At 47.3% G+C, this 26489-nt stretch overlaps 1 protein-coding gene across 3 annotated transcripts in view; it reads left to right on the top strand.

Moving 5' to 3' along the window:
• Positions 1 to 26489, top strand: part of LOC128914614 (uncharacterized) — a 229292-nt gene that overhangs the window by 18401 nt on the left and 184402 nt on the right. For all 3 annotated transcript variants that reach the window (XM_054213844.1, XM_054213842.1, XM_054213843.1), the window contains exons 2-4: positions 7763 to 10494; positions 19401 to 19548; positions 22208 to 22317. In XM_054213844.1, coding sequence (XP_054069819.1) covers positions 7831 to 10494; positions 19401 to 19548; positions 22208 to 22317 — 2922 coding nt within the window. In that variant the 5' untranslated portion in view covers positions 7763 to 7830. The remainder of the gene's footprint in view (positions 1 to 7762; positions 10495 to 19400; positions 19549 to 22207; positions 22318 to 26489) is intronic.

The raw sequence follows: 26489 nt of genomic DNA, 5'->3' as shown, positions 1-26489 counted from the left end.
GGTGCTTTCTGCCAGAGGCTTTGTGGTGGAGAGCACATTTCTCACATGTGATCCTGTCTGCCCTGGCCCAAGGGCTACCGCACCACCAATTTCCCCTTTGATCTCTTCAAAGGCTTGCTGCTCCTCAGGGCCCCAGCTGAAATAGTTCTCTTTTCGGGTCACCTGATAGAGGGAATTCGCAAGTTGACTGTAACCTGGAATATGCCTTCTCCAGAACCCCACAACGTCTAGGGATGCCTGGGTTTCCTTTTGTTGACTGGGGGGGACATGGGTGTTATCTTATTGAGCGTATCTTATGCGATGCACACCCTGCCACCAAGAGATCTATTGCCTTGGAGCATGTTCCCTTGGGGCATTCCCAATTAGTTGTTTAACCTTACAAACAATAATCAAAACCAGGCTCATAACACACACCGGTATGAACAGTCTGATTACACAAGGGTATGCAAGGAGCTGAAAGGCCATTACAACAAAGCTACAAAGACCTGTCCTGGAGGAGAGGAAGGGGTAGGTGCCTTTCTTTCGTCTCTCCACAAAGTAGGTTTCAGGAGAAAAGGGGGTAATTGCGGATTTTCTCCATGAGAGAGTTCTCGGAGTACTGGGATGGCAGCAACATAGAACCCAAATACTAGCATTAGGCTCAAAGGCAGTGCTTTTATCATCGCTCTCCCAGGCAAAGCAAAACAAAGTGATAGACAACACAGCAAACAGTGAAAATTGAGAACAGGCATTAACAATTCTTGGAGTTTATTGTACAGCAAAAAAGGGATCAAGTACTGGAAGGTGTGGGGAAATACATATGGCAGCTCCCAAAGTAAATATGCCAGTGTCATGATCCGCAGCAGCCGACCCAATAACTAAACAGGTATCACAGCTAGAAGTTCAATCTTGCACACACTGATCGCATCTGTTATTGTCTTGAACCCCTTGAGCCCCGCGGTGGGTGCCAAGATGATGTGGGTTAACCCTGGCTAAGCACCACCTGGCCGCTTGCTCGCTGCCCCCCAAACCCCTGGGGATGAGGGAAGAGGAAAGGAAGAATAAAAGCAAGCAAACTTGTGGGTTGGGATAACAATTGTTTAATAAACAAAAGGAGAAGAAGAGTGTAAGAAAACAAAACAAGCAGTGCAAAGGCAATCCCCCACCACCTCCCACGAGCACACTGGTGCCTGTCCAATTCCCAAGCAAAAGATGGCTAACCTCTCTAAAATCCCCTCTTTTCCCTTTTTATTGCTGAGCATGACATTATATGGCATGGATTATCTCTCTGGTTAGGTCAGGTCAGGTCATCTGCCTGGTTGTGTCCCCTCCCAACCTGTTTTGCAGTCCCCGATCTATTCACTGAGGGGGCAGAGTGAGAAACAGAGAAGGCTTTGACACTGTGCAAGCACTGTTCAGCAACGGCTAAAACATTAGTGTGTTATCAGCGCTGTTTTGGTTACAAATCGAAAACACAGCACCATACAAGCTGCTATGTAGAAAATGAACTCTATCCCAGACAGACCCAGTACACCGGGAAGGAGGCAGTTCTGCCCACCCAAAGGCTTGTGTGTTCCTGTGGCTCTTTGGGTGAAAACCAGAGTCAAGGTATTTTCTGTCTGGTTGTTTCCCCTTCTAGCTCTGCTCAAACCCATAAAAGCTCCCCTTGGTGTGAGGGCAGCGAGCAAACCTCCAGCTGGTAAGAGGAGCGACTGGTGGCAGCGGGGAGCTGTGCTGGGCTGGGACATGGTGTCTCCCTGACCTCGCTGCCTGCCTTGGGGGAGGCTCGAGCACTCCCTTGGCAGTCTGCTCTGCTAAACCAGGTTGCCTCCTGCTCAGGGGCCTGGTGCCGAGGCAGTGCAACGCGAGCTCAGATTTACAGTTGCGTTTCGGGTCTGAGTGTGGGTGAAATTAATCCTCTGCAAAGATGTTTCCCAAAACATCTGCTGTGTTGCATTATATTTTCCTCTCAGGGGTTGTGGTTCAGTTGCATTTTAATGCTCTCATGGCTGAGAGAGGCATAGCATCATAGAATGGTTAGAGTTGGAAGGGACCTTAAAGACCACCCAGTGCCACCCCCTGCCTTGGGCAGGGACACCTCCCACCAGCCCAGGTTGCTCCAAGCCCCGTCCAACCTGGCCTTGAACCCCTCCAGGGATGGGGCAGCCACAGCTCCTCTGGGCAACCTGTTCAGTCCTTCCAAAAGGTTGGAACCTGAAAGGTTTCAGAAGGTTTAGAAGGGGTTAAGAGGCCTGAAACCATACTGTAGGTCTCCTTTCCTGACGGAGGTACCAACTGTCCAGCGTTTTTGGTGGGTTTTTTTCTAGTTAGGGGGCAGCTTTACAGCACTATATATTTTAAAAAAACACAAAACGTCTGGTAGTTGCCCCAAACCTGCAGTGATCTGAAGTAGATTTCAGGAATTGTGTACTGCCAGCCTTACAAACAGCCTGAACTGTGTGGTGTTAAATGAGCAGTTTCTTTCCATCATTGGGATCTCTTGACAAAACTCAGCTCGGCCTGGATCAGACCTTCCCTAACTGACGTTTCCTTGCTAGCTGGTCTCACTACTCTGTTGCCTTTGGTAGGCACATGGACACCCTTATTTTGCTGCGGTTGTGGATAACTCCTGAAAATTTACTAAGGGCCAGCACAGAAGAACAAGATTGCCCAAGGAAAGTGTCAGTCCCTCAATGGGGGCTTGTGACAGCCCTGATTTCTTGGGCCTGATTTGGTGTCTTTTATGAGAACTGTTAACTTCAGTGGGTGTTACCCGGGCCCGTGGTGTTATTTCTGCTGTTGTATCCGTCTGCTAAATCACACTGGAAAAGGAGCAAAATTGCTATCACTCCCACCTGTACCATGCAAGAAAAGCCGTGTTGCCAAGGAAATGTTATGCAATCATGAATGAGATACAGAGTACCTAGTTCTTTCTTAAAGATTTGGATAATGCAAAAAAAATGGAAAGAATTTGGTGGGGGAATCATGGCCATAGATAGAGATATTTGTGTGCTGTTTGCCTGGGATTGCGTGCAATCCTAACTTATTTGTCCACATCAGTGACCTGGAAAAGGAAGGTGAATTCTCAAAATGAAGGGCTACTGCTTGTGTGACGAGAAGAATGGGCTCTTGTGCAGAGGGCAGGGTAGAGACGTGCATAGAATCATAGAATGATTTGGTTGGAAGATACCTTCAAGATCATCAAGTCCAACCATTAACATAGCTCTGCCAAGTTACCACTAAACCACGTCCCTCAGCACCATGTCTACACGTCTTTTAAGTATCTCCATAGATGGGGACTTCACCACTTCCCTGGGTAGCCTGTTCCAGTGCTTGACAAGCCTTTAGTGAAGAAGTTTTTCCTAATATCCAATCTAAATCTCCCCCGGTGCAACATGAGGTCGTTTCCTCTTGTCCTATTGCTTGTTACGTGGGAGAAGAGACCGACCCTCAACTCTCTAGAGCCTCCTTTCAGGTAGTTGTAGAGAGCAAGAAGGTCTCCCCTCAGCCTCCTTTTCTCCAAGCTGAACACCCCCAGCTGCTTCTCACCAGACTTGTGCTCCAGACCCCTCACCAGCTCCGGTGCCCTTCTCTGGACACGCTCCAACCAAACCCAACCCAATCCAATCTACCAGCCCAGGAGCGTAGCTCCTGTAAGTTGGAGCAGTTTTCAGTGTTTGATAGCTGTGGTTTCATGAAAGCATTTCCTCGCCAGGGCGAGATGTTGTGTGTTTTGTAGACCAAACACACCAGCCACAGCCACCTGGGCTCAAGGTAATTCAGAGGGTGGTGGAAGAGGTGTAAGGTAATAGCATTACCTCATATTTTCTGTGGTTAAAGTCCCACACACAGAGATGGTAGTTGCAGCTGAGCTGCTAGGTGGTAACTTGCTACGACTTGACATCTGCAACTGCACCTGCAGCCCAAGGAAGGGAAAAATAAGAAGAGTGGTTGACTAACTGTTGTAGTTTTATGGCTAATAGATGTTCTCAAAAATATGTGCAGAGCATTTCTTTAAAAGCTCCTTCTCCTGCATCCCAGAAAAGTGAGTATTAGTGTATTAGTTACTCGCACGGCCGTTCTTCTCCATGCTCAAATTTTATTATGTCATTATGGGCCCCGTAACCTGTGTGGTTTTGTTGGCAAGGCCACCTTTTCTCTGTTTGGCTTATTTAAAACATAGGTTTCCCGCAAACATGCTGCTGTTGTGTGTTTGCACAGTGTCGGACGCTAATTTCAGCAGCTGTATGAGCTGATGGAGCGTAGCAGATTTTGGCATGCGGTTGGGGAAGATGGAGCGAAGCTGGCTGAAATCTGTTCAAATGCAGAGGATTTGCCTCGGTGCTGGGAGGCTTTGTTCTGGGTGAGGCAATGCCAGTCCTCGGGCTGGATCTGGTTCAGGTGACAGTGCTGGGACCGCGGGCGCTAACGAAGCTGTGCTGCTGTGAGTTGGCTCCTGCCAAGGTTAGGCAGTGATTTCAGTGTGTGCAGTCCTGCAGGCTTAATTGGTGCAAATTAGACAACAACAAGGTGCTTTTCTCACACTGAATATTTGCCAGCAGCTGGTCAAAAGGCCTTTTGAGCACCATGCCTGTGTCCTACTATTCCGATTATCCCCCGGGGAGAGCTTTGTCAAAGCAACGATGATGGTTTCAAACACCAGGAGAGGTTCAGGTGAAGCTGGTGGAAGGGAAGGCGGAGAGGAGCCACCAAGCACTGGTTCCCCGTTTGCTTAGAGCGCTCAGGTCTGGCTTCGTGGTGGCGGCTCAAATTTACATCTGGTTTAAAGCTGCTTTTAAAAAAAATTTAAGAAAAATTATATATTTAATTTTAAAGCCACCCTTGCACCCCACGCTTCTGGGTTGTGTTGCTTCTCTGGGGAGGGCCATGCAGGATCTGTCTCCTGTTACAGGCTCTCTTTTGCTTGACACATGAGAAACAGCCCCTCTCTGTGCTAGCATCCCTCCAAAGACTTCGCAGACAAGCCTGTTCCTTTTGAGTTCCTTTCTTCATGCAGGATCCACCCAGCCAAAAACAATAAAACATAAAACTGGAAGGAGAAAACAACAGCAACAAAAAAAGGGACGTTTTGTGATTTTTGTCTTTTGCTGCCAGTTGGCTGCACAACTTGAAACTACTGAAATGCTCTTTTTTTGTTTCCCTCCTTCAAATCCATTGAAATGTGTTACCCTTTAAATTGCAGCAGGGATGTCTGTGAATAACTCGCAGACCCAGAGCGACAGCCCGGGGTGTGCGGAGCTGGTCTCCTCCTCGAGCACCAGATGGAGGAACAGTCCCGCTAAACCCTTGCTTTTTTTATGGGGAACAAAAGCTTTCTGTGGTCTCCATACAGACCCAGGGCAACGCAGCTCCTGTGTGAATTTGTGCTACAAAGTGGTGGGTTTAAGTGGTGGCAGGCGGCGCTGAGGCCCCAAACCTGGCCTTTGCCTGGGGATGGAGGTTCTCTTTTAAAATCTCCAACGTGGCGAGTACAAAAGGCAGATGGCCAAAGGAGAGCGAGGCGGCACGTGTGGAAGATAACTGCTGTACGGTTAGGCTGTGTAACCGTGTGGGGTGTATTTGTCGAGGTGTTGGCACCGCTGTGAGGGAAGGCAGGGCTGCCCCGTGCCGGGCATGGCTGGTTCCACAGCGGCCACACCAGTCAGCGGCGCCGGCAGCGCCTCTTCTGGAAAAATGTATAAGGAAGGGCAAAAACGCCAGACAGAAGTGAGGGCGGATAAAAAAAAGTGAGAAACAGAGCTGTGGACTCTGAGGTCAGTGAAGATGGCGGGGAGGAGGTGATGGAGCAGGGGGATGTTCCCTGACAGGAGTCATGGCCTGTGGAGGTCCCACGCAGGAGCAGGTTCTCCTGACAGAAATCGTGGCCCGTGGAGTCCCCGTACATGGGAAAAGCACAAGGAGGAGGGATCGGCAGAGAGGAACCGCCATGTCCTGACTGAACCTCTCCCAATTCCCCATCCTAATTCCCTCCCCAATACCTCGGGGGGGAAGTAGAGCCATCGGGAGGGAAGTTGAGCCATGGGAAAAAGGTCGTTGGTGGTGTAAGGTGTTGTGTTAGTTTTATCTTTGTTTCTCATTGTCCAAATCAATTTCAATCGGCAATAAATCAAAATTAATTTTCCCCGAGTTGAGTCTGTTTTGTCTGTGACAGTAATGGGTCTCCATAGCTTTATATCAACCCATGAGCTTTTTCATCTTACTTTTTTCCCCTGTCCTGTCTGGGGAGGGATAGCACGGTGGGGTGTGCAGCTGGCCATAGTCAATCCACCACAGTAGCAAACATTTATTTTTGCTACCCTAAGTACCGTTGTTGCCAAAAATGCTTGGCAAAACCCCTGTGTTGTGGCTGTAGCAAAAGCCAGATGACTGTTGTTCATAAAAAAGCGGGATAGTAGCTGTTTCTGTTAAGGTTTTCGACCTCCCTTGGCTGCGCTCTGGTTCTTTGGTGCCGCTGCCGTCTGTGGAGGTCTCATCCGGGTTATCGCTTGTTGAGGACAGACGTGATGGCAAGGTAGAAGCAGAGGCTTATTTGACTGAATGCAAGGGTGAGCCTTTCCTCATCTGTGAGGTGTCCAGGGCAGTGGCTGCTGCATTAATAACCTTAGTTTTAACAGAAATAGTGAGTGTAATAATGGTTTTTTTCCATATAGATATGGGGACTGTTCATAGAGCAGTAAGAGTGAAATGGATGAGAGTGGGAGTGAGCTTCGTGCCGTTGTGTAGAGCGCTGCAGTGTGATGGCCTGTTCACCCTCTGCTCGGGGAAAATGGAGAGTTTTTCCATTGTCAAACCTGTCTGGAGCTGTACACCTTCTTGTTCCTACTCTTGCTTCCTTCTTCCTCCTGAGAGTAGGATTGGGAATTGAGGGAATTTAACTCCGTTTAGTGCCTATCATGTAGTTCTGCATGTCGCAAAGGTAGACAGCAAACCCAGGTCCGCCTTATGGAGCTGTAGCAGTGAGACAGGGCAGAGGTACACCAGTGGCAGGGAAGCTTTAAGATATGTACGAGCAGGAGTTCAAAAGTGCTCCCACAAAGGGCTTGGAGTGGTTCCCATTGCTGTCGCATATGGGGTACTTGTAGTTTTAATACTGTTCACTTAGGGTGGAACTCACTTGAGGGGACCACATGTGTTTTGTATAGCGTTGAGTGGTGGCCAAGCAGCTTTCATTTACCAGTCCAGTTCCAGCGAGGGATTCCCACGCTGGTGGCTTAGCTATAGTAAGAAAAACCTGGCTTGGATATTCCATGGGGTTTCTGATACTGTTGTATTTCAGAATTGCATTGGTTCCAGGAAAAGGCTTGTCCTGACTTTTCTTTGAACGCCTGCCTGAAGAGACTGAACTCGTCGGGAGTGCATTGCCGGTTGCTGGCAGATGGGGCTGGTGAAGGTGACAGTGACATGCGCAGGGATGCTTTACTGTAATTTCCTCTTTTCCTCTCTGTCATGTATTCTGATGTATTTAGAGTCCTAGCAATTTGCAAAATGAAGATGTGATTTATGGTATTCCGCGTATACTTTGTAGTGACTTTATTAATGCAGGAAGTTTCTTTGTGGTCACTAAATCTTCAGTTATTTAAATCAGATTTAAGTTGCTTTAAAATTCATAAGATTTGGGAGCAAAATTTCAGCCTTACTGAAATCAATGGCAAAACCACCACTGCCACTGGGGATAAGATTTGACCTGTGATGCTTTAACAAATGTGTCTTCTAAAAAACCTTTCTGCTCCTAATTGCATTCCTTTGTTCTTTTTCCCCTTAGTCTTGTGAAGAGAGCAACCTGAAGACAATGCATCTGTGACCCCTGATACCAGCTTGCGAGTCGAGGCGATGGAAGTTATAGAGGACCGCCGGCATACTGGTCCCGTGATAGCTCCAAATGGATATGCAAACAGGATTTTCCAAGCAAACATGGAGGAAGGGAGTACTGACGCGTTGGACGTCTGTGGTGCTGAGCACTGCACCTCCAGCGATGCAATCCCGAGTGAACGGGAGGAAGCACCCAGGTATAAGAAGATGACCAAGGGCAACCGGATCTGGAATTTCGTTAGACGAAGGAAAGGACTCTCTACGAATAAAGGAAGACCCCAGTCCATGATCCTACTGGGAGTTACCTCTGAGGTCTCAGAATTAAAAAAACCATCCTTCATGGACAGGGTAAGGCCCTCAAAAAAGGGAAGAACCTCCAGGGTGCCTAAGAATGTGGATTTGAGAGCATCCAGAGTCCAGGTTGCTTGTGACCCTGATGAGGACCATCATGCCAGCGGGCAAAGAGCTGTCTACAGGGTTAAAAAACTGGGTGACAGTCGGAGGCCCTCCCGCCACTCGTATGCGGGGTACATTGATGATTTAGATTCTTCTTTTGAGGACATAGAGCTGAATATCAGCATTCCTGAAATTGATGCCAATGAAAGTAAATGTCTCAGGGATATTAGCGTCAGATTGCACAGTGAAGATAATGATAGTAACTGCCATAGAATACCAGCTAGAAAGAGCGAGTCTTTGAATTTTGAAAACTTTAAGAGTCCTGCAATTACAGAGGGGGACAATCAAAAGAGGTGTGCTGTGCTCCCACAGGAGAGCAGAAGAGGAAGAAGCTCTGATGTCTGGAGCTATCTGAAAGGAATTTCATTAACTAGCAAAGATAATTCAAAGCTTCCAGATCAAAGGTCTGAAACCAGTTTCCAGAACTTAGAAAATATAACTGATCATTCTACTTCTTATTTTGACTTTGATACGAGATGTGAGGAGAATCTCAGCCAGCGGAAAAAATCAAACAGTGCAACCAAAGCCACTCACTTTGGGGGTGTTGTGAGGTTTTTCTCCAGTGTGGCTGAGGCAGCTCGGAGGCTGCGAGGCTACTCAAGGGGATTTTCACCTGATGAGAAAAGGCCTCAGCGAAGTTTTCGAAGCTGGAAGCAGGATGTTGCCGCCCACAAAGAGGGCTTGGTTATCGAGAACGAGAGTGCAAGAGCCTTCTGCACTGTGGGAGCGTGTCTGCAGTCTCCAGACTCAGGCACGTGGGACAATCTGAGCTTTGAGAGTTTGGTGGGGAAGGAGCCCATGCAGCATTGCAAAACCACAGAAGTGGTGCAAGACATTGGTTCCTCTGCCCTGGGCAGTGAGAATGACAGACTTAATGAAACATCACTTGCCCCCTTTGGGCCAGAACCACCCGTCTCCCACCTGCCAGAGCTCGCAGATGACTCTTTCACTGAGCTAAATACTAAAGACGCCTCTGAGGATCTGATCGACTTTCCGCAGAGAACTCAGACTAAACAGATTCAGGATTCTGGCAGTACTCCAGAGAAGGCAGAGGTCGTGGGCAGAGACCTGCCATGTCCTGAAGGTCTTCCTGTGAATAATCTGGATACTGCGGACCTGGGCCATTCTTCAGCTGCAGGTGGTGAGTTTTCTGCGGGGACTGAGGCTCTGATGCACCTTCCACAGACATCGCTGACTAAACTTGATACTGAGGACGTGGCTTGTGCTCCAGTGGTTGCCAAAGACACAGATCTGTCTCCAGCAGTGGCTCAGGAGCTTTCAAAGACAGAACTGGATACACAGGACTTCAGAAATCCTGAGCTGCCTTTGCAAGACTTGTCTGGAGGTGAGCTGGGGATTCAGGACTCAGACAGTTCTCTGGAGAAGACAGGGGTTGTGGGCAGCGACTTGCCGTGTTCTCAAGGTCTTCCTGTGAATAATCTGGGTGCTGCAGACCTGGGCTGTTCTCCACCTGCTGATGGTGATTCTTCTGCAGTGACTGAGGCTCTGATCCACCTTCCACAGATGACCCTGGCTAAACTTGATACCAAGGATGTGGCTTGTGCTCCAGCGGTTGCTGAAGAGGTGGATCCATCTCCAGCAGTGGCCCAGGAGCTTTCAAAGACAGAACAGGATATGCAGGACTTGAGAAATCCTGAGCTGTCTTTGCAAGACTTGTCTAGAGGTGAGCTGGGGATTCAGGACACTGGCAGTACTCTGGAGAAGACAGAGGTTGTGGGTGGGGGCCTGCCACATTCTCAAGATCTTCCTGTGAGTAATCTGGACACTGTGGACTTGGGCCATTCTCCAGCTGCAGATGGTGACTTTTCTGCAGTGACTGAGGGTCTGACTGAACTTCCACAGACAACCCTGACTAAAGAGATTCAAGACACTGGCAGTACTGTGGGGAAGACAGAGGTCATGGATAGGGACCTGCTACGTTCTCAAGATCTTCCTGTGAATAATCTGGATGCTGCAGACCTGGGCTGTTCTCCAGTTGCTGATGTTGACTTTTCTGTAGTGACTTTTTTAAAATGTGCGACAGTTAAAGGGCAGGTTTTAGAGCAGACAGATGGCCGCATTAAAAAGCGCGGGACCACTTCATTTGTAGAACAAAGCTCTGTAGAGTTAACGGACACAGAGGACCAGTTTAACTGTAACGACGAGTGCCGTCCGTTCCAAGTGCACGTCTCTAGAATTGTCTCCTCCGGACGGCTCAAAAACGGAAAGGTATGGGTAACTTTTACTATAATGTTTTCAATAAGACCATACTGTTATACATCTTATGAAGATGGTTTGCACTTGAAAGCATTTTTAAATATCCCTCATTGGGATTTTCAGTTAAGTAGAGTGTCATATAAACTATGGCCGTAGACACAGCTTTTATATCAATCCGAGAGGAGGCAGTTAACTGGCATATCCTTATAGCTATTAGTGTAAAGCTCCAGAGCTGCGCCTCCTATGACCCTTTGGCCATTTGTTTGTGACAGTGCCTCTAAAAGAGGGCTGTAGCAGAAGTTTATGTATTTCTAGGCACTATCTTTAATCTTTTTCCTCTCTGGATTTAGTTCATTTGAAGTAGAAACTTGTAAGAAGAGGGCTTTTGACAAATGTAGAGTATTGAAGTGTGCTGTGGCCACGTGGCATTCAGCAGTTGCACTATGGTCCTTGTGTTTTCTTACCTAAAAAAGTAGTAGGGGTGGTGGTGGTTGATTTTTATTAGGTGATGCTGGTTAGAACACAGCGGTGTTCTAGGCACACAGTGCAAGAATAGGAACGCAAAAAAAAAGCCCATGTCTTGTAAAGTTCATCAGATCATTTCTCTGGCAGATCTAAATGAGCTCTCTCCCTGCTCCAAACCTGTCAGAAGCTGTGTGGCCTCAATAGTTTGGTGCTGAGCCTGTAGCAGGAAGCCTTGCTAAGGGGCTGGGCGTATATTGTGAGCAAAATGCCTTCCTAATGTGACTACGTGGCGAGCGGGGGTCTGGTCAAAGCTGCCTTGCATCTGTGTCAACACAAAATGACATAGCACTTTGGGATGTTAAATACCCAGTCTGAAGTGAAAGGTGGGCGACAGCGGTGTCTCTAATTGTGGCAACGCATTCCTGTTTGTTATAAGCAGGTCTTTGAAAGCCCTTAAAATTGTCAAAACATCTAAGTGGACACTGCATTCTGGACTAGGTTCTAGGTAGTACAAATCTGTATTGTCCAGCTTAACATTGGGAAACTTGAGAAATCCCATGGATGGGGGAGGCATAGATGCAGAATGAGGAAAGGCCTCCTGAAGCTGACAGACTCTCCCATTAACTCTCAGCCCATCACTGTAGCACCTGCACACGTGCCTCTCTGTGTGGAGCAGAAATCTGTGAGCAGTAGCAGTCGTATCAGCTGTGCCCGCATGCCCCAGCCTTGTGTCTCACCGGAGAGGCAGTTGGCAGTTCTGTGCTCTGCTCAGCCACCAAAGAGTCTATTGAGGCTCATGTCGCTCCATGCCAGTTGTGGAACTGGTACAGGTTTGTGGACGAGCCGTGGCAGGACCCAGTGTGAAGCCCAGGTGTTTTTCTTTGGGTCCTCGCTGATTAGCTGAGGCTCAAAGGATTGTTTGATTTTTTTTTTTTTTTTTTTTAAGGTGACAGTTAGGGAAATTGGGTCAATTTGTGAAAAAACTTTCTCTTTTCCTTTTGGGCTTGGAGAGACCAGGGATGTTACAGAGGTGATGACATTGTTCCCTGTTGGAAAAGGGGTCACTGTAACTTCTGAGCCAAGAGGGGAAGTGTTTGAAAATTGGCAGCAGATTAGAAATACCAGGGGAAAAAAAATTTAACTTCTGACTCCCAGCTAAAATGGGCACTACCATTGTTAGTTATTCCTGGATTTGTTTTTCTGCTCCATTTTGTGTAATACAAAAAAACCCGACAGCTCGCTGTGTGATTCCAGGCACTTATGAAGTGGGGTGAATAGCGGTTAGTCACTTCTTGTGGTCTCTGGAAGAAATGTTTTTAGGAGGAGGTTGAATGAGAGGGCTGTGGTTTGATATCCCTTCGCAGGGACCAAACTGAAAGTATTCTGGGCAGGAGCAAGATAACAGAGGCACGAAAGGATTGAGTGGAGCAGAGGAAAATATTGGCACTCTTTTCCCAGAGCAGCCACATCTCCGCTAGCTGAGGGCAGTGGCCGCGTGCCTCATCGCAGAGCTCTCAGGGCAAAATCTGAGCGATTTCAGCTGTGTGAACAGGAGATGCGGTAAGCCTCAGCTCAGCTGTTGCAGCTTACAAACATTACCAAGAAACTTAAATATGGTGCTTGAGATAACTGGACAGGAAACCTCCCCCGAGTTCCCGTCGAGTGTGGTGATAGCAGTACGACCTCCGGACTGCCGTGGCTTCCGGCTTCACGGAAGGCCTGCTGCAGCAGCGGGATGGAAGGGAAAGTGTACAGCCTGCCCTGGTTTGTAAACACCTTCTGCATCCCAGAAACTCAGACTAGAGATTTGGAAATGCACAGGGATCTGGCGGCAGCATCAATCCCAGAGCAGTCAAGAGTGAGGCTAAAGGAGGGATACTCTTGGATAGGAACAGACGGAGAGAGTCCGCCAGCAGCTCCCGTAACAAATGTCCTGGGATACCCAAGGGATTTGCTTGCCTATCTGTCATCAGGGAGCGGCACTCAGAAACGTTTTACCAAAAATAAACATGCAAGAGGAATAACTTCAGCTTGAGCGTGTCAGTAGCAGCAAAGTCCAGCCTCTTATTGTTTTAGGGCTAAATCCAGCTCCTTGCTGGCACCTGTTCCGCAGGACAGTTGTTGGCCCTCCTGTCTCCACACCAGGCTGCTCGGAATTAATTGAAGGATTTGTATTTCAAGTGCAGTGCTCAACCACAAGTAGGGAGAAGGTGCTGCCAGGACGGGGTGGCTTGGCTTGGTCAGCTGCTGTAAGCCAGCGCTCCGGCAGTTTTAAAGTGAGCTAGCAGTGTACGGCAGAAATAGCTCAAGCAAATATTTTTAAAAGAACCGACACATTATCCCACAAAAAGCACAAAAGCACCAGCTCTCCCGGAGGCTCTCTGCCCAAACCTGTTAGGAGATGGTGTAAGAGACTGAGGCTGGTGTAACACAAAGGATGCGGGAGTGGGATTTAGGGCACCTGCACGTTGGTCCTAGCAGTACGGCAAATCTGTTTAGCTCTACTCTCCTGCAGACCCTGTTTCTTGCTTTCCTAGTCTCGCCTTTTAAAATTTTAATGTCTTTGGGCAGGAGCTGAGTGATGTTATAGGCAAGTAACAGCTCAATAGGATCTCATCTTAACGCTGTAAAGGAAATAACATTGCATCAGCATTTAATAAGAAGAGCAGCTGTAGAAAGGTAGAAAGCCATTTACTTCTCTAACTGTGCTCCTGCCTAGTTGCTTTCAGACCCCATCCTAAATTCACGTTTGTTCCAGGAACTTGTGAAACAGTGGAGATAAAAACGTTTTGAAGAATTGAAAGAACAGTGAAGCTCAAAATAGATTGTCGATGGGAAATGAATTACTGATTTCACCATTCACACTGCTGTGACTCTGGAATGAGAGCGCCTTCCTTATTTTGAGAGACAGATGAACTGAAAGATGGTATGGAGGCTTTACTAGGTTTTGAACAATTGCAAACCATAAAAGTTTCCATTTCCCTTGTGCCCATGAAAGTGAATTATCCTCGTCCCACCTCTATAAACACCACAGCATCCCAGCAGGGAGAATGCTGGGTTGAGTCAGGCATAGCCCCAGAAGTTGTATTTGACCCCTTCCAGTAGCTTGAGGTGCTGCTTAGGTGGAAGGAAGCTTTGATACCGCATAGGCTACTTTGCGGTTCCGGCTTTTCCGTCGGGGTTTCAAACCACCTGATGTGTCCTTGGACAGGGTTTGTGGGGGATTTGATACCTCCTTTGGGAATGACATGAGGAAAGGTTGCAAAATATGCATCTGACTTTGTATTTCAGGCATTAGTTTAGAGTTTTTGGGATCTAGAAACTTGATTCAGGCTTTTTGCTGGCAGAGAGGTCCTCCCTGCTCATCTCGGGGGCACAGGCGCAGGGCCTGGGCACTGCAGGGCACTTTGGCTTGTGTCACTCTTGCAGTGAAGGAGCAGAGGGTTTTCACTGCAGTCTTTCTATGCCCTCTGCTGGCTTACTTGTGAAATAAGAGTTTATTTTTACGGAACAGAAAACCTTATCCTTTTCTGTAGGATTTTGAATTTTATCTCCAAAAGGTTTCCAGACTGCAGCTTGCTGCTGGCTGTTGTGGCTGCACATAGACACCACTTGGTTTTGTGATGCCATTTTCTGGGGGGATTATGGTTGCCAGAAGTGTGAAAATGAGAGTTCTACAGGCTTGTCAACCTGGGCAACAGGTGTCTGTCCCATAGGATGAGGTCCCAGGCCGACCCGGGATGTCCCAGGTTTCCCAGCCAGTTTGATTTCAGAGCCCTGGAAGGGGCTGTCTGATCAAACTTGCTTCTCAGCATCGTGGCAGATGGTTGCAGATGTTTCTCTTGAGCAGCTGTTGAGTTTGTTTCTGAGTCCCGTACGTAGGAGCCAACCTGCAGGTGCCATAAAGGCGCTCCCTGCTGTGGAGCGGCCCGTGTTGATGGTGCAGGATCAGTGCTTTCACGGCGTTACTTGGTTTTGTGAATCCTGTGCAATAGCTGCACGCTGCGCTGCTCTGTGTGGGAAAATCCGACTCTCCCTGTGCGGTGGGTCTAACTGGAAGCACGGGATTACTGATTTGCCTGAGTGTGCACATGCCAGAGGATGCGCTTGCAGATTTGCGATCTGATAGCTGGGGCATATCTCAGATCCTCCCACAGGTTTGGAGTTTTACTTTGGTGCAGCAGCTGCAAGTGCCTTTTCACAAGAGGAAGATACAGCACCTTTCTTTTTCTGTGTTTGATGAGGAATTGCAAGTGATGTGCAACAAGTTCTGGCAGTGACCTTTAGCTTGAGATTGTTTTAGTGTCTTTCTGCTACAGAATATTTTGGGAGCAGCTGCAGAAGTGGGACTGCAGAGTCAATTTGTCTTTTCCCTCCCCACTCTCTTAAATGACACTAACCAGGAAAAGGCTATTTCTGAGAGTTGATCTTCAGAGCTCCCTTCATCTCCCGGTTAGTGGCAGTAAACTGGGTTGTGTCTCAGCCAGCTGCTGGTAGTTGTGCTTACAAAAGACTTCATAGTCCTTCCACATCAAGAAATAGTACTTTCTAAATCCTGACGTTGCCAAAAGAGCACTATACTTCTGTCTGTAGTGAGGTACGATTTAGTTGCAGAATAAAGATTCTGTGCATTTATGGCTTTTAATATGGTTATGTCTGACAATCATCTTATTTTTAGAGGAGACAAAACCTCTAAAGCCTATCTCCAAGCTGTTCAGATTTTCGTATTTTTAATAACCATGAGGTGCTAGCAAAATCTTGAATTGAAGCCTATATTTAGTGCTATCTATAGTGGGGTAGGGTTTTTTTGGGAAACATATTTTTAGCATTGTCAGGGAAAGGCAGGTTGAGTTTGCAAAGCTGATAGGCTTTACATGTATATATAACCAGCCACTGAACACATGGATAATTCAGATTTCCACATGTTTTCTTAAAATACTTGTTGGGTCTTGCTTTCATCTGGTTCCCAGCTTCAAAGTTACAACAGGCCATCTCCTGCCATCCTTGGTGCCATCAGAGCAGTGATATGAATGGGGACCTCTGGGCATCGCTGGCCTATGTGCTAAGGGACTATGTGTCCAAAACTTCTCTGGGTGGAAGGTTTTCTTTGGCTTTTGCCTCCTCCCAGTTGTTATCCCGTCAAGTGTACCGGGTCACTGGACACGGTGCTGGTGCTGGGAGCAGGGAATGGGAGATCAAGCCTTAATTCATCCACAGACTCCCACTGTGCCTTTGGGGTAATTATAGCCTGTCCGCTTCGTTCTTCATCTGTAAATAAAGATAATAGCACATCAGTGAAAACGGAGGCTGCTGAAGTCTTGAGAATAGATAGACTAAACCATACGAGGCACCCAGTTATTAGCAGGGCTGTGGAAGTGTGACAAGTCTGTCTCTAATTGAGGCTAGAAATCTCCCAGTGAGGAGCCCTCCTGTTTTCTTCTTCTGACCTTTGTAAACTGATTTTTCTGCTGATTTCTTGACTCTTAAGATTATACACAAGGCTTCCATGGTGTCACATGTCACAGAGAATAAAATGAAAAGTAGGAGTTTGAAATGTGATTTTTTTTTTTAAAAAAGAAATTCCATTCTGCAAAATATCGCTGTACAAGTTGTCTCTTTCAGCGTCTTTTACTCCTGAAATAGTGAGGGAAACTCCAATGTTTTTCTCCAGTTAGCTATAAATGCTAATTCATTCTTTGGATTAATGTTACCCAACATTAAGGTATAACTGGGGTATTTTACCACTGTATGGGTGCTTCAATCAATTGCAAGTATCTCACTGTTTCAAGTAATATTTCGTAGGCTGTTGGTAGAGTGGACGTGTCTTGTTAGACGTGGTTATCAGTCAGCTTTCAGAGAAACTACTGTGACAATTTGTGCTTTTCTCTGTGAATCTTTCAGGAAAAACAATTGTTCTAGTTTTGCTAAAAACGTACCTGGGCATTTTCAGAGAGCGAGGTCCCTGTTTTCTTTTAAGTGCTGTGATTTGCCCCAGCCTTGCATTTGAACCACCTGAAACCTGGCAAGGCCTGTAAGTTGTCTTCTCGCTGGAGACGAGGCAGACTATATTAACTGAAAAAACCCCAGTTGTGGTGGTAGGTGCTAGCACTAAAACAGTGCTACACTGTTTTAGAGAGAAAACAGTGTAGAAGGCAGTGTTGTGGTTGGGACCTTGTAACAGATGTTCAGAGGAAGGTGCAGACCCACCCCGTTTGGTGCATCGTGCCCAGCTGGGTGGGTGTGTGCAATGGGTGCCTTGGGACCCTGTTCTGGTCCAAACGGTGATGCTGTAAAGAGCAAGCGTTACACATGCTGGGCAATGCGAGTGGGAGCTAGCCTTTTAGCACAGTAGCAGGGCTTTGGACCTGCTTTGATCAGCGGGGAATATTACCTGTGTTTCATGGCATAAGCTAAAACCCCGTCTTTTGGGAAAAGACCTAGAAAAATTCATAAGGGCAACATAAAGGACTAAAGCATGGTTCAAAGCCGATGGCCCTTGGTGGAGTTGGTACAACGCAAAGCCAGGCCACATCTGCAAGCAGCTAGGTACATCTCCCCAGTCACACCAGAAGCCACCAGGAGAAGATGTAGGGTGGGTAGGAAGTATTTTGAAAGAAAAGCAGCCATGCTTATAGATTTGATATCACAGATACTGGGTTGAAGGAGGGTCTGTGCATTTGTATTAGACCTGTGTTAGCAGCTAAGTAATGTAAGACTTGGCTTTTGAAGGAGGACAGTCTGTAGCCTGGGTATGTTCTTTTGCAGTTATGTATTCCACCAAAGTGATTCAAGTCCATCTACACACGAAAAGTCCTTTCTCTCCCCGGAAGGCTCTCTGTACCCTCCCAATGATTCCAGCAGCACAGCAATAATAGCAATGCTGTTATATTTATTCACCTCCTGTCCTCTTCGTAGGCCATCTGTAACCTTCTGTTTATGGAATTGGAAAAGACCTTATATGACCTCTGGAAATACCTGGAAGGGAGTGTTTTGTTAAGATTTTTGGGAATGAGGAAAATGACATCCTGTTACTAATTTAATTCATTTTTGCATGGATTTCATTATCAGGAAGACTGTTGAGTTTTGCAGGAATTGTTTGTGATGGGTATCCCAACTTTATTCTAAGAACTTGTAACTTTTATTTTTATAATAGTATGGGCAGATCCTATTATTACGCTGCTGGATGAGCACACACAAACAGACTGTTCTCCTAATCCTCACCATTGCAAACTCATTGTTCTACTCTACGACTATGTCTTTCAAGTGGTGGAGGTGTTTCTGAAAAATCTTGTTCCATTTTGCACTTCTCACTTACATGTCTCTTGAGCGTGGCCATACATGGAGACCAGTGGTGACTGATAGCTGTAACCTGGTAAAATATCCAGAAATTAACAGTCTCCTGTTTCCTGTAGGCCACCAAAAGACGCATCTCCTGGTTCAGTTCAGAAGTGCCCATTGAAGCAGACCTCCCAGTTGTCCACCTTCACTGTGCTTTAAATGCACTAATTGCTCTTAAAGACCCTAAGCAGTCTCACCTGGGGCCCCCACACCATACCCATGGGCCTGGCAGCCCATTTAAGCTCTGCCTTGGGTGCTCAGTCCTTCCTTGATCACCATGGGAGAAGTGCTGGTCTCCAGCGCAGCCACAGCTGTGCCTTTGCCTGGCCATGGGCCCTGCTGGGCTAGATAGACGCCAACCTGGGGCCTGATTTCCTGGCTTGACCTTGGGGCTGGCTCACCACCATGGACCTGCCCAACGATTGCAGGGCTTTGTCTGACCCTGATCTGCAAACTGACTCACCTGCTTTACCTTGGACCTGCTTCATCACCATGAATGTGCCTAATGATCTGAAATCTAGCTGACCCTGGCCACCATCTCCAGACCTGGCCTGGTCTCTTGCTTGCGCACTGTGGCATGGGGCTGGGGGGTGAGGCCCCATCCTGCCAACCAGGTTGTCTCTTTAGCTGCTGGTTTGCTGTCCCTTAGAATGCAGCCAGCCCTCGCTGCACATTGTGAAGCCAACCCAAAATATTTTAGCTAGTACTGGGTCCTCGGCACCAGCTAATTCACTCCCTGTGTGTGCTCTTGCTGGGTCTTGGTAATGTGAGAGTAGACAAAATGCTGCGCAGAAAGCAGAAGTCTTCATCACGTGTTACTCTCAGAAGTGCCTCGGAGGCTAAAGTGCCACTGGAAGTTGTTGGACTTAAACACTGTGAGCTGTGCTTGAGGTACGAGCCCCATGCAATGGGAATTAGGGTACTCCAACACCAGCGTCAGCAAGTCTTCATCTTTCAGTCAAAAAAAAAATGAAGCAGGTGCAGATTGCAATGAGAAAGCATAAGGTGTGTTACACTGTCTTGAAAATTATATGTATCATTACATGTTCTCTGATTGCTTTGTCTGAGGTTTGACATGTATTGGTAAAAATCTTCTCTGACCCTTTTCTTGCCAGCCAATGTCTCATCCTTCTCAACCATCCCCGCAAGCACCACCCTTCAAAGTCCTCGTGGAAAGATGCCGCTCCGAACCCCTCTCCCAGAGCACCCCGATGGGGCTGGACCAGGTGGGAGGGCGCATGCAGCACTTGCTCAGAAGACGCGGTGAGTAGCTTTGAGGTGTTTTTCCTCCCAGGCTTGTTTTTTTGGTCTCACCCATCCTGCGGAGCAAGCTAAGGGCAGCATGGGTTGAAAAGTCAGAAGTGTGGCTGGGAGCCAGGTGAGGGAGCTCTGATAGCCACAGGTTGAGGAGTTTCTTGCTAGCTAATAAGATCTTTTTGTATACAGTGTATTTGTGAAATAAGGCTATTTTGTCTCTTTAATATCTCTGAACACAGTCCCTATAATTTGGTTGCAGGAAGATGAAGAGATAGGCACGTAAGGTGTAAAAGCTGTTCAGCAACAGTATGTTTTCATTTGGTAGTTTCGTCTTGGCTTTCTGTCCTCTTACCAGCCTTTGTTGTGAGCACTTGCCATTTGGAGGTGGCAAGTGGTGATGGATGCTGGGATCATAACTCAAGTCTGAAGTTTGTTTGGAAACACAGCAAGAGGTGAAGTTTTTTTCTCCTGCGCTTGAGTACTCTTCCTGATCAAGAAGAGAATCTCACGAGCCAACGGCTGTGATGATCTATCCTCTGCAGCACTTGATTAATGTAACTCTCATTTGTCCTGGTCAAACACGGAAAGCACTACAGAATGTATTTGCTGGAAGGGTCTTGTGTTGGCAGGTGAATAGGCTGATGGTTGAATAGCTGACATCATTTTTTGAACCTCTAATTAAAAAGATTGATAATTAGAGTAAGGAAATTATTTCCTGAAGGGATGCTGCTAACACCAAGAATCCTGTGATTTAGCAATGGGCAAGTACGGGAGCGCTGCCAGCCTGTGCTGGCATTGCTCAGGAGCACCCGGGGGATCCGAGCAGTTAATGGATGGTGGCAGCACATCAGGATTAAGAAGAACTAGGAAGGAAACGGCAAAGCGGCTGCCTTTTTAATTGATGGCTCTTCTGTCGGGGTGCACCCGTTTCTAGCACATGGGAAATAACACACGCAGCTCTCAAAATGTGAGCATTTCTGTGTTTGCACGTTGCTCCTGAGTGCTACTATGTCGGCACGTTGCCTCTGGAGCCTGGTAGCAGCCTCTTGCTATAATCGGCACTCACACTGCAGCTTGATTTTCTGCGAGTCTAGAAAGTGAAACGCGTGTTGCTAAAAATAACAGCGGGCTGCCTGCGTCAGCATTGCGTTCAGGAAATAGGTCTCAGTGCAATCTCTCTCCCAGCAACGCTGGAAGAAAATCAGGATTGCTGCCCACCCAGCCATGCCGGGGCTGCAGCAGGGTCCCAGCGCTGCTGCACTCTGCGCTGCTGTCCTGGGCAGAGCAGAGTCCCCACCTACTTGATTTGGGGGCAGGGGGCACGTAGTGTGTGTGTGTGTGTCTGTTTTGCCACCGTAAGGTAAAGGTGACCTAAACCCCAGGAGCAGGGGTGTGTATTTCCATTCTCCCAAAGCCTGGGACCATTTACTCTTTGGTATCTGGTTTCAAACCCCTTGGGACAGACACAGTCTGAGACCTTTGCCTGGGTTAGAGGTGCATCAGGAAAATTAGTTATTCATCTTTCAGGGAAGAATTCCAGAATTTGGCTGTTTTCTTTAGGTGCTTTTCTCCATGAACGGGATGAGAAGCCTCCAGGGGGGGATGGGAGCACCCCTGGGTGTGTGTGTGCATACCCAGGCACGTAGAAGCACCTGCCCGGACCACATGCACCTGCTGACAGGAGCCTGTGCTGGCAGCTGCTGGGGGGGCACCAGAGGTGGTCACCTCTGTTTCCTTCCTCCCAGAGGCTGTCACTCCAGGCTGGGGGGTGTAAAGAGTCTGACAGAGGAAGGGATTAAAATCTAAACTTGCCAAATGTGGGAGGGAAAAACCCTGGTCTCATACAGAATAGCAACTTTGCCCCAAAAAGAGAGGGATAGGATGGGGAGCTGAACGTTTGGGTTGATTAGAAAAGCAGAGCTTAATTTTGAAAGGTGAATTGCCAGCCCTCCTCCACCACTTGCCTCTTCTTTACAAGCTGTTTTGCGCTTGGGTCTGTACCATCTGTAAGGCCAGGCTGAGATTTGGTGTAAATGGTATAGATTGCTTAAAGCTAGATCAGAATTGCATCTGTGAGAGATTGGCCTGAAATGCTTGGGGTGAGAAGTAGCCCAGTTTCTTTGAAAAACAGCTTTTACGGACTTTTCCATTTTTGTTTTCCGCAGAAGTTTGAGGAGCTGTTTCTTTTTCAAGGCATTGCATCATATGGGCCACAGCGACTGTAAAGCTGGGATTTCTGCAGGTCCAAACTGCAGAGGTGCTGTTAGCAGTTATGACCCAAGGAGCTATTGCGCTTTTAATATCGGTGCGTGCCGATGAGGTTCTTGTGCTGCCTGGTGCTCCTGGGAGAGCATCCTGGCTTCGCACCCGGCTTGTCTGACCCCACCAGCTTACACCACCTCTGAATTTGGCTCTCGGCTCTTAGTTTGTGCCTGCGATTTTGTAGTATCCAAGCTGCATTATTTTTCTTGTATCCCAAGAGCACTGAATAAAGCACCTAAATAGACTCTCTGCTCTCTTTTTCTAAAGAAGAGGTTGAATGAGTCTCTTGCAAACAATTTTGTTTCTTTCATTTAAAAGAACAGCCTCCGCCCCCAGCCTGAGCTAAAGCACGGCATTTATCTTTTGTCATTCCTTTTTTTTCCTGTGGATTTTATCCTGGCAGCTGAGAACGAACAGGCTTCAAAGACTCTGAAGGTGCGCGGGAACTGCAGGAACGGTGGCCGTCGATGGAACCTCTTCAAGCCTGGAGCTGAGAAGCTGCAAATCAGTAGGGTAAGGTGGTGTTTGAAATATGCCTCTGCCTGCTTCAGGGGTAGTATTTACCTGCCGCATGTTTAGCCTCGGAAACTAACAGTATGCTTTACTAACAGCTTCCTGAATCTGTGGTTTCTTCAGCCACAGTGTGGGATTTGTTTGTTATTAGAGTTGTTTTGTAACAATAAAAGAATAGGTGCGTTCCCTTCAATGTATATCGGAGGCTTTATGGTCTAACAGAGGCATCGGGCCTCCCGTTTCTTTGGCTGAGTGTTCCTTGCAGGTGGAGGGAACTGTGATGTTTCCGATCACCTATGGATTTGCTCTGTGTTTTTGAGGATTTTTTTGTTTTTCCTTCCCTGTTTAACCATGTGTCCTCTGGGTTTGGTGCTGCTACCAGCACCGTCTTGGTGACAAATTCACGTCACTGATTCTTTCCCAAAGTGTTTTGCAAATATAGGCACAATCCACTTTGTTCTTTTTTTGTGAATGACGCTTCTAGCAGGGGAAGTAAAAGCTGTTGTGGGCCTGGGGATGTCCACGTCTTTGGGAGAAATTCACAAAAGATGGCAAAAATTGTACCATTTGTCTGATATGTTTCCTTGCTTGGGTGGGGGATTGTTTTTCATCTACACTCTGCCGTGCGTTTGAAGTAGAGAGAGCTTGGTTATGCCATGGTCACTGAGTTGTCCAAAACCCAGTAGATTTGCTAGCTGGCAACTAACGTGATGCAAGGAGCGTTTTCTAGTGAATAGGGCAGAAGAGTTTTAGCCCTTGCTGTTCCTCTAGGGCAGACAAACAAAGGATGATCTGAGAGCCAGGAATTTCCCTGCTGGAATCAAGAGGGGGAACTGACCTTCAGTGGTTGTGTGTCTGTGGCTCTTTCCTTCCCCGTTGCTGTCCTTTCTTACCAGTCCTTTATTGTATTCATTTTGCCTTTGATACCTGATGAAATGCCTTCCTGACATGTGATTTCCAGGGAGGACCTGGCCCCTGTGTCTGTTTTTCCATCACAGAAGCAGTAAGTTGGCAGTAAGGGTGACCGACTTCTCCAGCCTGCTTGCGTTGGGTGTTGGCGTTCAGGGAACATGTGTAGGGATGGTGACTTTCTGGAATGCCATCTTGCATCACTTCCGTTTTCTTTCCTGATTTTTTTTGTGGGCTGAGATACAAGCCAGAGGATAGACAGACAAGGAGCTCAGCCCTTCCTTTTCTCTCCCTTCCCTTTGGGTCCTACCTTGCTTCCCAGACATAAGCTTCTTTCAACTCAGGGAGGCTGTTCTGGTTATAGGCATGCTGAACATCTAAACTCCTGGAAGATAAAATGATCCAAATCCAATAGAGCTATTTGTCCCCGGGGCCGAATAAAGGCAGGCAACTGCAGAGTTGCTATTACAGCAGTGAAGTATCGTGTTGTACAGTATGCAAGCCCTACCTCACAATATCATCAGGTGTTTTACTCATATCAGCCATTTCCATGTTCAGGATCTGGTGCTGACCAGCGCATGGATCTGTTTGGTCTACCTTAATTAATCAAACACTTTCTTTAACTCTTAAAAGGAGCCATATGTTTTGCAGCCTTCATAGCTGTCCTTCAGGCCCTGCTTGGAAACCAAAGTGCTCTTCTGTTTTGACACAGTATTGCTACTGAACGCATGAGAAACAAGATGGTCTGTGTCCTGAGTCACCTCAATAAAACCAGACCTGTTTCTGATTGCAAACAGAGCCTGACGTTAGAGCATCCTTACAAAGGCAGCGGAAAAACTGAAACTTCAGCAAACCGAAAATACCAAAACCAAAAATTCAGCAAACCCAAAAAAGTTTAGGAAGGGTTAGTTAAGAAATTTTGCTACCCCTGTGTCGATATCTAGGAAGGATGTGGAACTGGAAAGGGAAATGAGCTTCTCATGAGCTTCTCGGAGACCTGTGTGTGATGTTTGGCTCAGACGTGGACGTGCCAAAGACCTGTGCCTCGCTGGGACAGAGGATTGGTTTTGGGTGGTGATCAAGATGCCCTCAGAGACTTGTTCAGCCCTGCCATTGGCAGCTTGTTGCTCAGCCTGAATTATGGCGAACAGGCAGGTGTGAAACCTGGGCTGGGGTTGATAAATCAGAGGGTACTGTGTTAAGTGCTGCAAGGGTACGACATATAAATGTGGCTCACAATAGCAGTGCTGGAAAATTCATCTGTCGCCTCTGCCCCAAGCTGAGTGAAGATCCACGGGTCTGTAAATCGCCTCTTTTCCAGGAAAAAAAATTCTTCTTTGGCAAGATTTATAATTTCGAGGTAAGATTTGTGGGCTTGGGTGTCTCTTGTCAGGTGCATTCATTGACAGGTGATGACCAGTCAGGTGGCAGAGCTAGCACAGAAAGGAGTGATTTATACGTCCAAACCAGAGGCCAAGCTTCTGTGGAAACTATGCCTGATTTCCATCTTGAATGGGAGTGTGTGAGGTGGAGAGAGAGCGAGAGGAGACTGACAAAGCATTGGGCTTGTCGTAGCGGCGTTGGTGCCGTCTTGGCGCTGGGAGAGTTGTGGGTGGGTGTGCAAAAAGGGCATTGGTATCACTACGTGTCACGCCAAAATGCGGAGCTGTTGATGAGCAGCTGCCTCGTGAACCCTCGGAGACTGCTTATTATTTGCTTTGCGCAATGTGCAGATTTTGGCAAAAAACATTCCCTGCCTCTTTTCTTCCTCTTTTTTTCATTTTTTTTCTCTCTTTTTTTTTTTTTTCGTGGGGGGTAGAATTGTATGTATGATTTAGAAATGGCATGCCTAGCTACCTGCTAACCCAGAAGTCTGGGCTGAGAGGCTGATCCTAAGCCCCAGGAGGAATCCCCCTTTTCAAAGCCGCTGTTTGTCATTGTTGTTTGTCACATCTGGTGACAGTGTCCATCATTTTGCAGCTGGCTGTGTCTTAATGCATCTGTCCGGGCAGCAGGGATGGCAAAATGCAGTTGCAGAGAGTAAGTGCTGGTAGCAGGAAAGGAGAGAAGGGCAAGTGTCTAATCCTGTGCTCCATCTCATCTCCATCCTAGGAGTGCACACATGCCTGCACAAACCTGTGTTTTTTCATACTGCTCGTGGCTCTCTTCTGGTATCAATCGTGCCCAAGCCGTCTGAACAAGCGAGTGTCTGCAAGTCTGGGCACAAGCTTTAGAAATTTTCTATGGAGTAGGTAAGGTTTATTGTTCCCACTTCCTAGGTGGGAGTAAGCCAACTGAAGCATTAGAGGGTGGTACATGTAGAGCCACGCAATGATTTTTTTTATTTCTCTCCTAATTTTAAGAAGCAGGAAAAAGGTAAACAGGGTCAAACTGTGTCAACTTTTAAAAGCTATCAGTATTTTTTTTTTTTTTTCTAAAAGTACACTTCTCAGCCAGGAGAAAACTCGGAATTGAAACAGTTTATGTGCAAAGCATTTTGTTTTAGCGCTTAGGTCACTTAGAGCCTTTGCTTTTATGGGAGCAATTGGTCTTGATTGTGCCAAACTTGCACGGGACCTCAAGGTGCCCAAGACTGCAGACTCTGCTGCAGCAGACAGCTGAAATGCCAAAGAGTAACCCCAAAGGCTGCCCCAGCTCTGACGGGGCCCTCGACATCTGTCGTGCCTCTGTGATTTACCCTCAGGCAGGTGCTGCCAGCTGGGACATGGCTTATTCTTGGGGACAATGGACAAGGGGAGAAATGAGTTACTTTCTCCAGCCCCAGAGCAATTCTGGGACATATTTTAATGGTCTGGATGGCAGAAGCAGAGGATGACCATCCCATCTTGGACCCAAATCACTGGCGATCTACTCCAGAAGGAGGTTCAGCCTATCCTAAAATCGGAGCCATCCTCTCAGTGTGCGGAGGGATGTGTGTTAGTTCTCTCTGTCTTACCTGTGACTAGAGATTTAATTTTTAGCCTTTAGCTTAGCAAAGATGACTGCAGCATTCCTGTTCTCTGCTCCTTTTCCCCCTTCCTGTCCTGTGTGCTCTTGTACAAGGGACTAAAGCCCAAATCTATATGCTGGAGGAAGCCACCGTCTAATTAGTTAGAATAGTAACTTTGCATGAGAGCCAGCTTCTTTGACATCCCCTATACTAATAATAGGCAGCCCTGCTGGGCAAAGGGGTTGAATATTCACAAAAAAATCACCAGCCCAGCCTGTCCTTTCTCCTCGCTAAGGCGTGAGCTATTTTGAGA

Source organism: Rissa tridactyla, chromosome 9 (assembly GCF_028500815.1).
Source record: "Rissa tridactyla isolate bRisTri1 chromosome 9, bRisTri1.patW.cur.20221130, whole genome shotgun sequence".
NCBI classification, from domain to species: domain Eukaryota; kingdom Metazoa; phylum Chordata; class Aves; order Charadriiformes; family Laridae; genus Rissa; species Rissa tridactyla.
Note: the sequence above shows the minus strand (reverse complement) of the source record. Positions and strands in the feature narration are given on the sequence as shown.